At 39.1% G+C, this 14,660-nt stretch overlaps 1 protein-coding gene across 1 annotated transcript in view; it reads left to right on the top strand.

Moving 5' to 3' along the window:
* LOC126249380 (trithorax group protein osa-like) overlaps positions 1–14,660 on the top strand; it is a 364,811-nt gene that overhangs the window by 269,439 nt on the left and 80,712 nt on the right. Inside the window, exon 9 of the mRNA XM_049951034.1 lies at positions 81–492. Coding sequence (XP_049806991.1) covers positions 81–492 — 412 coding nt within the window. The remainder of the gene's footprint in view (positions 1–80; positions 493–14,660) is intronic.

Genomic DNA, 14,660 nt, shown 5'->3' with positions numbered 1-14,660 from the left:
ACTTTTGGGGTGTTATTGTACCATCTCAGGCTTGGGAAGGATATTTAGAACCTGAGAACAAATTCTTCTGCCCCTACTAGCACAAGATGGGATTCAGCTCTTCTGTGCCTGGCATGCCACCATCACCAGCGGGTCTCCAGGGCTACGGTGGAGCTTCTGCTGCAGGTCTCGGACCTGGTCCCGGTAGTGGTCCTGCCTCACACCACCATGGTGTTACTAGTATGGGTCCTCCCACCCACCACCCCGGGATGGGACCACCACCTCCGAGCATGGGACCTCCTCCGGGAATGGCTCCACCACCAGTATCGGGAGGGCCTGCTCCTCCGCCACCTCCAGCACCATCTGTTGCTGCAGGTGCTCCATCGCCGTTGCCTAATAGCCATCATGATGCCCCGATGCCTCCGCCTGCACCTTCAGCAAATTCTCATCCGGCACCTGTCGATGTTGCAGAACCTACCCATGACAATGGTCTCCCAGTTTCCACTGCGTCAAGTAAGTGACAAGTTGATTTTTATAAATTAAAATGTAGTACGCACTAACCCTTTGGTAAGCAAGACTTTGGCTGGTGGCCTCAGAATTTGTTTTCCATGATGTTGTGCAGATAACTTTAATGCTGGGTGCACATCCAGATATGTATTGGTCATTTTTAATTACAATATTTGTGCAGTTCTCGCTACTGACAGATGTGTTTGCAGTATGGTTGCTGCAGCTTGCCATATGGTGAGAGTGCTTGTTATACTCGTATTTTTTTCTCTTTTCAAGGCATTATTATTTAAGTAATAAATATTCCAGTGAAACCAAGTTACCGTAGTTACTTTTCATTATTTTTAATGTTTTTGAAAACATTCATGAATACTGTTTTCAACAATATCATACTTTTCATGCCTTTATTTCAGTATGTCCCATAAAAGTGCATATGAATGAAGTGGTCTTGGGCCAGGTCCAATGAAATTGTGTGCCTTGGTAACAATGAAGAAGTATTGAGAGAATTGTCAGAAGATAAAGATGAAGATAAAGATAACAGATTCTAGTGAAACCAAGACAAGAGAAAATTATTGAAGAAAACTAGAAATCTATAACCGTGACTGAGCAACCGGCAGGGTGATGCAAGGTGCTGCCATTGTGAGGGGGGGGGGGGAGGCAGAAGGCACAATAATAAGGGAACTTCTGGGCAGAGTGAAACTATGTATTGGACTGGGGCTTGAACCTGAGACCTTTGCCTTTTGTGGGCAAGTGCTTTGCTGACTGATCTGCCCATACATTTCTCAAGACCCATCCTCACTGCTTCACTTCCTTGTCTACCTCATCTCCTACCTACCAAAATTCACATACATTCTTCTGCATACCGCGCGGGACCATCGCTGCAAGAAGAGACGATACTGCAGACACTTGGCTTAGCCAGAGCCTGGGAGGGTCTGTTCCCAGAATGAATTTTCACTCTGTAGTGGAATATGTGCTTATTTGACACTTCCTGGCAGATTAAAACTGTGTTCTGGACCAGGACAGTGAAAATTTATTCTGGAAACAAACTCCCAGACTGCGGCTAAGCCATCTTCACAATATCCTTTCTTCCGTGAGTACTAGTCCTACAGGATATGCTAAAGAACTTCTGGGAAGTCTGAATGGTAGGAAATGAGGTACTGGTGTAAGTGAAGCTGTAAGTATGGGCCGTGAGCTTTGTTTGTTTGGATAATTCAGTCAGTAGAGCATCTGCCTGTGAAAGGCAAAGATCCCAAGTTCATGTTCTGGTCTGGCACACAGTTTTAGTCTACCAGGAAGTTTCAAATCAGCGCGCACTCCACTGTGGAGTGAAAATTCATTCTGGAGACGTGAATACTGTGTGGGTATTTTGATAAGTCTGGTTAATTTCCATGATAGAATGGTACATTTTTGTTGCACCTTCATAGTCGGTAAGCTTGATTATTGTATAAAGAATTTCAACAATGTACAGCATACTGTTCACTGCTGATAGCCAGCTGAATTGGTCATTGTGTCAACTGTGATTGAAAAATGGAAAAAATCAGAGTTCATGCTGTTATTAAAGATTTTCATTTGAAGGTTTGGACTGCTGCACAGATCAAAATAGAATTGGATGATGTTTAAGCAGACCCTGCACCATCATTGAAGACCATTTACTTTTGGATTAATGAATTTAAATGTGGTAGGACATGCACCGAAGACAAAGCATCCTCCAGCTGTCTGATTGAGGTCACCACAAAGGAAACCATTGACAGAATCCATGATAAGATAATGCAAGACTATCGAATAAAAATTCATGCAATTGCTGAGACTGTAGGCGTCTCAACTGGGTGAGAGCATAATATACTGCACCAAGAATTGGCTATCAAGAAAGGGTGCGTGGAGTGAGTGCCGCGATTGTTCATTTATTTATTTATTTATTTATTTATTTATTTCTTGTTCCGTAGATCCAGTTAGTGAGTCAATCACAAGGATATGGAACGTGTCAAATTGTACATGTTTCAATTTAAACTTACAATAAATACAAGGGCAATTCAATGGCAAATTGTACATAGTTTAAGTAAGACATACTATAAATACAGTAACAGATACAATGTCAGCTAGATAACATAACAACCATTTGACAGAAAAAGAAGTTTCAAATAAAGGTTAAAGATAAGAGCACAAAGTTAAATCAGATATTAGGCCTACAAGAGTAAATACATGTACAGCCAATCTGTTATTACAAAAAGTGTGCTAATGCCCAAATGCACAATAAAATCAAATGAACTACTTCTAGACACAATAAGTTTAGTGATGGTATACATTTTCTTTCAGGTATTCATCCACAGTATAATAAGATTTCTCTGTCAGGTAATCTTTGAGAACTTGTTTAAATTTTGGCAGTTCTGTATGAACACATTTGATATGTAGTGGTAGAGCATTGAACAGCTTAATGCTGGAGTAGTAAACTCCTTTTTGTACCAGAGTGAGACGTTTCATTTCTAAATGTAGATTGTTTTTGTTTCTGGTGTTATAACCATGGAATTTACTGTTGTCTTGGTATATGGAATAATTTTTGCACAGAAAAGTCAGCAAGGAAAAAATATACTGTGAGGCAGTTTGTTAGGATACCTATCTTCCGAAACAAGTGCCTGCAAGAGTGTCTTTGATGGACCCCACACATTATTCTGATTGCTTTTTTTTGGATGGTGAAAACTTTTTTTGCAAGTGGTTGGTTCCCCCAGAATATGATAGCATATGACATCAATGAGTGGAAGTAGCCAAAGTAGGCAACCTTAATAGTGTCAACTTCAGCCACTGAAGAAATTACCCGTAATGCAAATGTTGCCGAGCTAAGTTTTTTACATAGATGAAGAATGTGAACTGACCAATTACATTTACTGTCTATGTAAGCACCCAGGAATTTTGTGTCTTCAACTTTCTGTATTGGTTGATCTCTACATTTTATGTCAATTTCATCGGGATTACTTTGTGATGTATGGAACCTCATATAATGAGTTTTATCTGCATTGAGTGAGAGACCATTTGAGGAGAACCAATTTAAGATGTCATTAAAAACAGTATTTGTAGTTTTTTCAAGATCATGATCAATCAAATCGTCAATTAGAATTGTGGTATCATCGGCAAACAGGGTAAATTTGCTGTTTGTTTCAGAACAAAGAGGAAGATCATTAATAAAGATGAGGAAAAGCAGTGGGCCCAAAACGGAGCCTTGAGGCACACCACACGTTATCGTGCCCCATTCAGACGAGGCAGGTTCTCCAGAAGAGCCATTTAGCATTACAGTCTGCTTCCGATCCTGTAGATATGATTGTAGCCACAAGCCAACAGTACCACCTAAACCATAGTATTCTGCCTTTTTCCAAAGAATTTGGTGGTTTACACAGTCAAAGGCTTTCGTAAGATCACAAAAAATACCCACTGGAGACATTTTTTTGTGAATGGCTTCCAAAACTTGGTTGCTGAAAGAGAATATTGCCTGTTCAGTACAAAGACCGGCACGAAAACCAAACTGATTTTTGCTTAAGATACTGTGGAAGTTGAGATGGTCTACAATCCTCCTGTGCATGAGTTTTTCTAGAATTTTCGAGAAGATAGTTAATAGGGATATTGGGCGATAGTTTGTAACAATGCTTTTATCCCCTTTTTTAAAGAGAGGAATCACTACAGCCAACTTAAGTCTGTCAGGGACAATCCCATCTTGTAGGGATGCATTGTATATGCTGCATAAGACGGGACTAACGAATTTATAACAGTGTTTCAGTATTTTACTAGAAATATTGTCCACACCAGCAGAATTTTTATTTTTTAATGATCTAATTACTCTTATGACTTCGCTTACAGTAACTGGAGATAAGGATAACTGTGGGATTCTGTTGCTAATAGCTTTCTGTAGGAGGGACAATGATTCTTCCATAGAACCATTACAGCCTGTCTTCTCTGCTGCTCTCAAAAAGTGGTTATTAAATATTTCTGCAACCAACTCAGGTTTCTTTATGATACTGTCCCCTGTTTTAATCTCTATCTGAGACATGTTCCCTGTTGTCCTGCCAGTTTCCCTCTTTATTACATTCCATAGAGTTTTAATTTTATTTTCTGAGCTTTCAATTTCTGATTTTATGCACATACTTTTAGATTTATTTATAACCTTCTTGAGAATGCTACAGTAAAGTTTGTAGTGTTTTCGTTTCTTTGGATCAGTAAAAGTCCTGAGAGAACTGTATAACATCCTCTTTGTTCTACAAGATGTTATTATCCCTGTAGTGATCCAAGACTTCTTGGCATTGCCTATATGACTATTTCTAACTACTTTTTTTGGAAAGATGGACTCAAATACAGACATGAATTCATTTAAAAATGAATTGTACTTTTTGTTTACATCTGTTTCCCTATAAACTCGGCTCCAGTCTATTTCTTTTAGGCTATCATTGAATTTTTTAAGGCCCTGTTCATTTATTACCCTAAAAGATTTCCAAGAATGCTCGGAACTGTTGCACACACTGATGTAATTGAGCCTAAGCAATTGACCACCATGATCAGAAAGGCCAAGGATTGGATGTACAGTGATCTCATTGCATTTAGACTTATCTATAAATATATTATCTATCAGACTTTTACTGTTAATAGTAACCCTAGTTGGAAAATCTACTATTGCCATCAGATTATAAGACTCCATTAAATGTACTAAATCAGCTTTACTATTGCTCTCATTTAGGAAATCAACATTAAAGTCACCAGTAATTATCAAGTTCTTGGACTTTGAGTACAGTATGGATAATAAAGAATCTAAGTGCTTAAGAAATACATTCAAATTCCCTGAGGGAGATCTATACAGTGCTAACACTACAGCCGTGAAGTCATTTACAGTAATCTCAACACCACATACTTCAATTTGTTGCTCTATACAATGGCTCTTTAAATCTAATGCATTGTAAGATATGTTGTTTTTTACATAAATTACCACTCCACCTTTTTCCATGATGGTTCTAGAGTAATGCGCTGCCTGACAGTAACCACTTAGCTGTAACCTTTCAATATCTTTCACATGATGTTCACTAAAACATAATACATCAGTATCTTTTATTCCTTGTGGTTCCTCTAACAGAACAGTAATGTCATTTACTTTATTACCAAGTCCTCCCACATTTTGGTGAAAAATCGTCATTTCTTTGGAATTAGAGACAGATCTAAACTTTTGCCTAAAAAATTATCTGTAGCTACAGACACAGTACGTTCATTACTAACAATTTCCTGAAACATTTGAGTTTGAAACCGAGTCTGACTTGAAGGTTGGAGCCATTCAAGTGCGATTGGTTCCAACTTTGGGGTACATTTGTGGACTTCTTCCAATATTTTTGTTTTTAAGAGGGTACCTAATGCTTTTTTTCCTGATCTGTTCAGGTGCATACCGTGTCTTGTAAATAATTCTCGTCCAAAACTGCTTACATCTACAACACAAGTATTTTTAAAATGCTTACACAACTTTGCTAACTTAGAGTTCGTTTGTGAGATAGCCTCATTTACACAGGACTGTGGAATTAAGTCATGTCTCTGTGGAATGTTCACAACAAATACCTTAGACTGATGAAGCGCCGATATTTTCTTCCTGAGCGACTGTATGGCATCATTCCCTTCGTTGCAGGCAACGTTGTTTGAGCCACCTATTAAGATCACACACTCGTTTTTTACTTTTTCAGGATCACACCCCGCTACAACTTCTTGAAGTTTAGCACCTGGCTTCACAATTCCACAAACATCGGCAGCATTAAAACTGCTTTTCACTATATCAGCCATGCCTCTACCATGACTATCAGCGAAAATGTGAAAACGATTTGTTGATGTTTCACTCGCAGCAGACTGGATCACACCACTGCCACTTTCATTGCTGTTAACTGAACGTTGTGGCGTTGGAAGTTCAAACCTAACCTTTTTCCGATAGTTTATCGGTACACTCTTCTTACGATTGTTTTCACTTTCAGTGAGACTATTACTAGAACAAAGTACATCAAAATTGTTTACATTCTCGAACCTCGAAACATTTGCTGTAGACGAAGTTTTAGTGCCGATTGTTTGACGCTTGTTGTGTACTACCTTCCATTCTGATGATTTGTCAGCGTCATTTTGCACCGATGTAGCCATGTTCTGGCGAAAGTTTTTGTCCTTCTGTCTGTCTTGAAGCAATGGATCCATGTTTCGCTTCGACTTCAGTTCCATATTTTCGGACTTCAGGCTGTCGATTTCTATTCTTAGACTGCTGATTACACATTGTAAACTAGCAATACGCTCATTATACTTTAATAATTCACTTTTGCACCTTACACACGAATTTTTAACGGCTTCACTGTAACTTGTTTTTGGAGTAAAATCGCGGATATCTACACACGCCGCCATCTTGACAACCTGTCCAAGATCACAGTCTACCAAAAGCGCATCTGGCACTTCGTTTCGACACAATGTCTGGTATTTCTTAATTGCAATCTACAAGACTTTTGCACCAATTTGTGGCTGTTGATGAAACCTGGATCCATCATTATACACCAAAGTCAAAACAATGGACAAAGGCTGATGAAAGTTTACCAAAGAAGGCAAAGACCATTTTATCACCTGATAAGGTGATGGGCACTGTTCTTTGGGATTCCAAAGGAGTGATCCTCATAGATTACTTGGAAGAAAAGGCAGAACCATAAATTGACCATATTACACTTCATTGTTAAGAACGTTTGAAACTTGTGTTGGCTGAAAAAGGACCACAGTTGCATGCAAAAAAGTGCTTTTTCACCAGAATAATGCACCATACCACACGTCAGTGATAACAATGGCAAAAGTGTGTGAATTGGGCTTGGAATTGGTCCCTCATCCATCCTACTCACAGACTTACCTCCAAATGACTTCTTCCTGTTCCCTAACTTGAAATTTTGACTTGTTGGGAAGAACTTTTCATCAAAGGCGGAAGTGATAGTTGGATTCAATGAGTTGAAGAGTTTGACAGAACCTATTTTTCCATTGATATGAAAGAGCTAGAGGATCACTGGACTGAGTGTATATCCCTCAAAGGAGACTGTGTGGAGAAGCAAGGTGAGTTTGGGAAACAAACATTTTTTCTTGCTTTTTTACCATACTTATCAAACTACTGTCGTGTTTTTACATGGGAAAAGAGAGAGAAATTATCAGGATAAATAAACCGCTTCCACCTTATAAAATAAAGGCCAATACCATTTAAAAAAGTTTGCCAGGCTCTAAAAAAGATGGATATAAATGAGATGATTGACAAAATTTTCAAAACTACAAACAAATGCATATAAAATTATAGTGCTATAAAATACTTTCGCATTAAAGGAGACTATTCACCAAAAAGCAGCAGCACTGAGTCATCGATGCCCCCCCCCCCCTTCCGCCCGCCCGCCCGCGCGCGCGCGCACACACACACACACACACACACACACACACACACACACACACACACACACACACACACACACACGGGGTTGGCTGGACAAATGACTGTTTGTCCAGCTGGCACCCTGCGGGGCCATAGGTGTGTGCGTGCACGTATTTTACCCTAGCTCAAAAAAAAGGATTACTCTGAAAGCTAGCAAGCCGTCTTTCTTTTTGTATATGCCTATCGACAACTCAATGCTTTTGCTTTGCCGTGAGTAATCTCCTTTAATCCAAAAGCAATAGCATTTCAGCTTTTTGCTGTGAGCTCTTGCAGTTGATAAATTGAGCACACAAAATGAGAGAAAATGGAGTGGCAAACTTGCACCTATTCCAGACTTGCAGCAAGAATTTATCACACAGATGTTATGTCTGTCACAGGACCCTCCAGTTTTGTGCATTTTTATACTTAACTTAGAACTTTATTGTGGCAAGACCCAACATTAAGTCTGGCAAGCATGATGACATATGCAGAGATTAGTCTTGTGGTATCATTGAAAGATTGCAGTGCCATGACACAGTCATCAATATGCATCGACACACAGACATTAGTGACATCTGAAAAGATGAATGGAAGAGGCTGAAGAAGCCACGCCCCTTCTCTCAGCACAGCATCAACCTCACAGGGAGGTCAATATAGAGCTGAGCATGGAAGTACTCTGCCCCAGTCTGTGACCTCGGCTGATGCAGCCAACTTCAAAGAGTAGTACTAAAGAGTTATTCAAGTAACAGACAGAAATGTACTTTTGTAAATGCTGAACATTGTATTTCAAGAGAAGAGTTTGTCATTGTATATATCAGGGCAGGCTTAAATAGTCAGTGACAGCTTTAAATCGTCAACCACTCCTGTGGAAAAGAGTTGTATCAAGTTAAGTAAATATTTTTATTATTTATGTAAAAACTGAACTAATTTTTCATATGTTGTAGTTCCAATGAGCTATCTCCCAGAGCAATCAAAGAAATCACAGTTATGGCCAGATGTTGTAGTTTTGTCTGGCCGTAACAAGTCTGATGGACTAAGAAAACAAAAAGAAACATCAGGCTAACATTCATAACTGTAGCTAAGCTGTGACTTAAAATCTCTACATCAAAGGCTCGATTTATATAGACATGAAGGGAAATAAGGACATTCCTCCAGAAATTCAAGCAAATGAAAAAGGTCCCATGTCCCAATAGTTTTAAAGAAACTTTGACTATGGCCTCAGCTATCACTAGAAAGAACAAAGCTACAATTTTCTTATTCAATAGAAATGAAAACACATCAAGATACTTAAGAAATCAATAGTTATTTTGCACTTCAATGCTACTAGAGGAGGAACACTACAGTAGACAAGGTGGGCTCACCCCTTCCAGAATTATGCAAGAAATGACAATTTTGTACTGGAATCAATTCAGACATTACTTTTAAAATTCCACTTCCTGAAAATAATGACAAAAATCACTTAAAAAAGAAATGTGTTGGTCTTTATCTGATGGAAAACCAAGTGGATCAATGGACATTTCTTAAAACACATTCCAAGGATGTAGACGGCATTTTGATCAAGCAAAATATGGAAACATCAAGGATCAGAAATCAGTAAAACACATAATTTATTACATATGTGTCAGGAATAAAAAAATAAGATCAAAAATATTTCCTGCAGTGCAAAGAAAAGTTTCAAAGACCTTTTTTATAACGCATTGTTTCTACTTGTACTCTTTTTAGTAGCCACTAAGCACCACTTTCCTGGTGAGGTATCGAGTGTGTAGTATAACTCAGAATGCCTTATATTGTTACCTTTGTCTCACACAATTCAGAAACATTGTTTTTCTTCCTTTAAATATTCATAAATAAGAAAAACTTATGTATTTTTTTTCTAAGATATGGAATTCCCAATACAAAATGGAAAACAACTTAATTCACTATGGTGAAAACTTGCAAGGCACCCACTCATGGAAGTTTGAGTTTGCTCACCAAAGGGCTAAACTGCATGTAGGTATAGCTACTTTATTAACAGTAACTGGATATGTTTGATGACTTACAGTATATATACATACATAAAAATAAAAAAATAGTGTCACTTATATTGATACAGGCTGTACAGGTATCAGGTAATAAATATAAAATTTTCATTTCATTTACTTTTTATCACTGCTAATGATAGTGCTACATTAATTTAGTCTGTGTGCACATTTATGGAAAGTGCCATACCAGAGGTCATCAGTTGGGAGGTCAGTCTGAATTCTTCCCAAAACTACAGCTATTTCTGGGATTGTTAGAATTCAGTCCTTGGTAGCAAGTACAGAGACTCAGTCCATTTAATACGAACTGCCATTATGTCTGAATGTCATCACTGAACAATGAAATTGGGAGGTCATACAGTAAATTACTTCAGCATTCCATGTAGGAAATATTAGGTAGCTTGCGATAGCTCACCACCCCCCCACCAGATTGGACTTATAGCTCACCTCCCCTCCCCCTCCACACACACACACACACACACACACACACACACACACACACACACACACACACACCAATACTTCTAGCACATGGTATGTGGTTACGTTTATCAAACTGGATATGTTTGATGACTTACAGTGTATATGTGTGAATGGATATGTGTGTGTGTGCGAGTGTATACCCGTCCTTTTTTCCCCCTAAGGTAAGTCTTTCCGCTCCCGGGATTGGAATGGCTCCTTACCCTCTCCCTTAAAACCCACATCCTTTCGTCTTTCCCTCTCCTTCCCTCTTTCCCTCTCCTTCCCTCTTTCCTGATGAGGCAACAGTTTGTTGCGAAAGCTTGAATTTTGTGTGTATGTTTGTATTTGTTTGTGTGTCTGTTGACCTGCCAGCACTTTCATTTGGTAAGTCACATCTTTGTTTTTAGATATATTTTTCCTACGTGGAATGTTTCCCTCGATGATGTGACTTACCGAACGAAAGCGCTTGTGTCTGTGTATGTGCGGATGGATGTGTGTGTGTGTGTGTGTGTGTGTGTGTGTGTGTGTGTGCGAGTGTATACCCGTCCTTTTTTCCCCCCTAAGGTAAGTCTTTCCGCTCCCGGGATTGGAATGGCTCCTTACCCTCTCCCTTAAAACCCACATCCTTTCGTCTTTCCCTCTCCTTCCCTCTTTCCTGATGAGGCAACAGTTTGTTGCGAAAGCTTGAATTTTGTGTGTATGTTGCGAAAGCTTGAATTTTGTGTGTATGTTTGTATTTGTTTGTGTGTCTGTTGACCTGCCAGCACTTTCATTTGGTAAGTCACATCATCTTTGTTTTTAGATATATTTTTCCTACGTGGAATGTTTCCCTCTATATATATATATATATATATATATATATATATATATATATATATATATATATATATATATATCCCCGCACATAGGATTTTCCATAATCATATTTCTGTCTGGATGGCTCTCAATATAAACCGCTGAGAGTTCTGAGCCATTAACATTCCCAAGTAGATGAAAGCTAGCTCCCTCCCCTCCATCTCCTCTCCTTTCCCTCCCTCTCTCCGTATCCTCCCCCTCTCATTCCTATTCTCCCTCTCTCTCTTTCTCTAAGGCAACCAATCCCGAATTTAGTCACTTTATTGAGAACTGTATGAATTATTTTCAGATTTTGTGTGTGTGTATGTGTGTGTGTGTGTGTAGCTTTGATGTACAAAACTAATTCTTATACTAGTAGAGCTTCTGGCTTCTTTTGGGTGCAGCTAATCTCAGTGTTTCCTGTCTTGTGACTTTTAGTTACTCATAGTAATTTTGCAGTATGAAGTGCTTACATTATCTACATGAATAAAATCTGTGATTAACTCATATTTTCCATGAAGGAAAGTAACATCATTGTATTGTTAAAGAATTGTAGACAATTATATTTTTACATGTGAAAACCACAGTTTATCGTATGACAGTTGCATCTTTCTACGTATGATTGTTAGTCTTTTCCCTTCCCTCATGTGCAATTTTATGGGAATTTCCATTTTCTGTTGTAATAGTTCTGCACCGTGCCAGTACAGTGCATAACCAAGCAGTCTGACCTTGTGTATATTCAAAGTAATGTCTCCTGCATCTAAGCAATTATATACTGGTGTGTAAAACTTCAGGACAAAAGTAACTTCTGTATTATAGGTCACTGCCAAGTAACATAGCTAAATGAAAACGGATGCAATTCGACAAACAGAACTATCACTGTTATTCATAGACAGTAAGTACATTGAAGTCACCATTACTCAAGATGATTCTCTAGACGACATTAATAAAAGGCAGGAAATGGTTTTTAATAGGGTGTGTGATCATCCATGTATGGCAATGAATGCTGTGCAATGTGCTCCCACTACGTCCCTCATGTGTTCGACGGGATTTAAGTCAGGGGAGCAGACAGGCTAGTCCATTCACTGAATATCATCTCGTTTCAAAGGCTCCTCTGCCTGTGCTGGTCAGTGTGGTTGCTTATCATCATGATAAACCTAGGGAAGGAGCACAGTGACACAATGTTGACTGGTGAGTGTTCTGTGTTGAGGGATTTGGAGGTTAGTATGCCCATTCAAACATTATACATCTTCACACCATAACACCCAGACCACCATAACAATCCTTTACGACAATGTTACTGAGTACATTACGTGTTCCCACTGTGTGCCACATTTACATCTATACTCTGTTAACCACTGTGTGATGATGGCAGAGGGTACATCCCACTGTACTGGTTATTAGGGGTGTTTCCTGTTCCATTCATGTATGGAGTATGGAAAAAATGATCATTTAAATGCCTCAGAGCATGCTGTAATTAATCTAATCTTATCCTGATATGTTGGGGGGGGGGGCAGGGGGGTTATTCCTCCAGTCTTAATTTAAAGCCAGTTCTTGAAACGTTGTTAGTAGAATTTCTCTCAGGTTGTTTCAATCTATATCTTCAAGAATTTGTTACTTCGGGTCTTTCATAGTCTCTCTAACTCTCTCCTACTGGTCAAACAAACCTGTGACCATTGGTATGGGCCCCATACAGTTGAACAATTTTCTAGGATGCGTCGCATGAGCGATACGTAAGCAGTCTCCTTTGTTGATTGATAGTCTTTCCCTAGTACTCTGCCAATAAACCAATGTCTTCTATGTGCTTTACCCATGATTGAGCCTGTTTGATCGTTCCATTTCATGTCCCTACTAAGTTTTACACCCAAGTGTTTGTATGAGTTTGCAGGTTCCAGCTGTGACTCACTAATCTAAAAGTCATAGGATACTATATTTTCTCATTTCTTCATTGCGGGTACATCCAGCATTGTCAAACGTGATTGTTTTAGGCGTCCGGATGCTATGGTGGGTCAAGGCATGATGTTGCACGAGTGCACTGACCTCCAAATCTTTGAACACAGTATATTCTCCAGTAAAGATATTAAAGTACTGCACTCCATTCCACCTGTGTCTTTTCAGGGGTGCATTCGGCCATGACTCCATTTTTATGGGTGACAATGTGTGACTGCATCAGACAGTGGCAAGTTGTGGCTCACATTGGCACCAGTGAAGTCTGTCACTTGGGTTCTGAGGTCCTCCTCAGTTTATACGGGCAGCTGGTGGAGGTGGTTGAAGACTGCTGGCCTGGCTTATGGGATGCAAGCAGAGCAAAATACATTCTGATTAACTTCTCATGGTTAGGGTTCACAGCTGTAGAACTTTTTTAAAGACATCATATTTGCCATTGACTGTAGAAATTATTTATTTTCACTTTTGCAATTTCAGCCTTAAGGCCATTATCAAGTGGTATTGTGCTTCAGCTCGTGTCAGACTTCAGCATGTACATGTCGATAATGTATCTGAGGCTTCTAATGATGATGTTAACATTTTTAACACAAACCCCAATAAACTGCTGTTCTTTTACACTGTCAGCATGTGGACTGAGGCAGTGTAGAAGAACAGTGGTTTGGCTTAAGTTGGAATTTCTGACAATTACTTGGCACCTTGAACACTAGGATAGAGTTGCAGAAATGCAAGAACTCAAAAGGATATATAACCCACCTTACTTTTTTCAGTTAAGGCACTGCATAAAATATTTGCACGATTCCTATTGTAATGGCGTAGAATGAGTCAGTTCAAAGGTACGAACGTGTGATTTATTTGCATTTATGACTACATGATAACCATTCATAGATCACTAAATAGCAAGTAAAACTTAAGTGCAGTTCTTTACTAAATACGATCCTTTTGGACCTAGTATTCTCTTGCTTTCATTTGGTCTTTGAACTATCTTAGAGGAGACTGGCAGTTTAATGTGGTCTCTGAGCTGTGCTGCACGAACACACTGCAGAGGCAAAATAAGCAATAAGTGACACAAAATATCCTAGGATTAGCTATGGATTGAACATGGACCTTTGTGTTTGCTGTCTGGCACTTAACCATTGCGCTACACTATTAAATAGTGCAGTGGTTTAAACTTATGCAAATTAACACATTTGGTCTTTGAACTATCTTAGTGGAGACTGGCAGTTTAATGTGGTCTCTGAGCTGTGCTGCACGAACACACTGCAGAGGCAAAATAAGTAATAAGTGACACAAAATATCCTAGGATTAGCTATGGATTGAACATGGACCTTTGTGTTTGCTGTCTGGCACTTAACCATTGCGCTACACTATTAAATAGTGCAGTGGTTTAAACTTATGCAAATTAACACATAACAGTTTGATACCAAACATGTTAAGAGAGTGGGGTGGAATTAAGAAGGTGTGTGTGTGTGTGTGTGTGTGTGTGTGTGTGTGTGTGTGTT

The sequence above is a fragment of the Schistocerca nitens genome, chromosome 3 (genome assembly GCF_023898315.1).
Source record: "Schistocerca nitens isolate TAMUIC-IGC-003100 chromosome 3, iqSchNite1.1, whole genome shotgun sequence".
Taxonomy (NCBI): domain Eukaryota; kingdom Metazoa; phylum Arthropoda; class Insecta; order Orthoptera; family Acrididae; genus Schistocerca; species Schistocerca nitens.
This window is presented reverse-complemented; position numbering and strand designations above follow the sequence as displayed.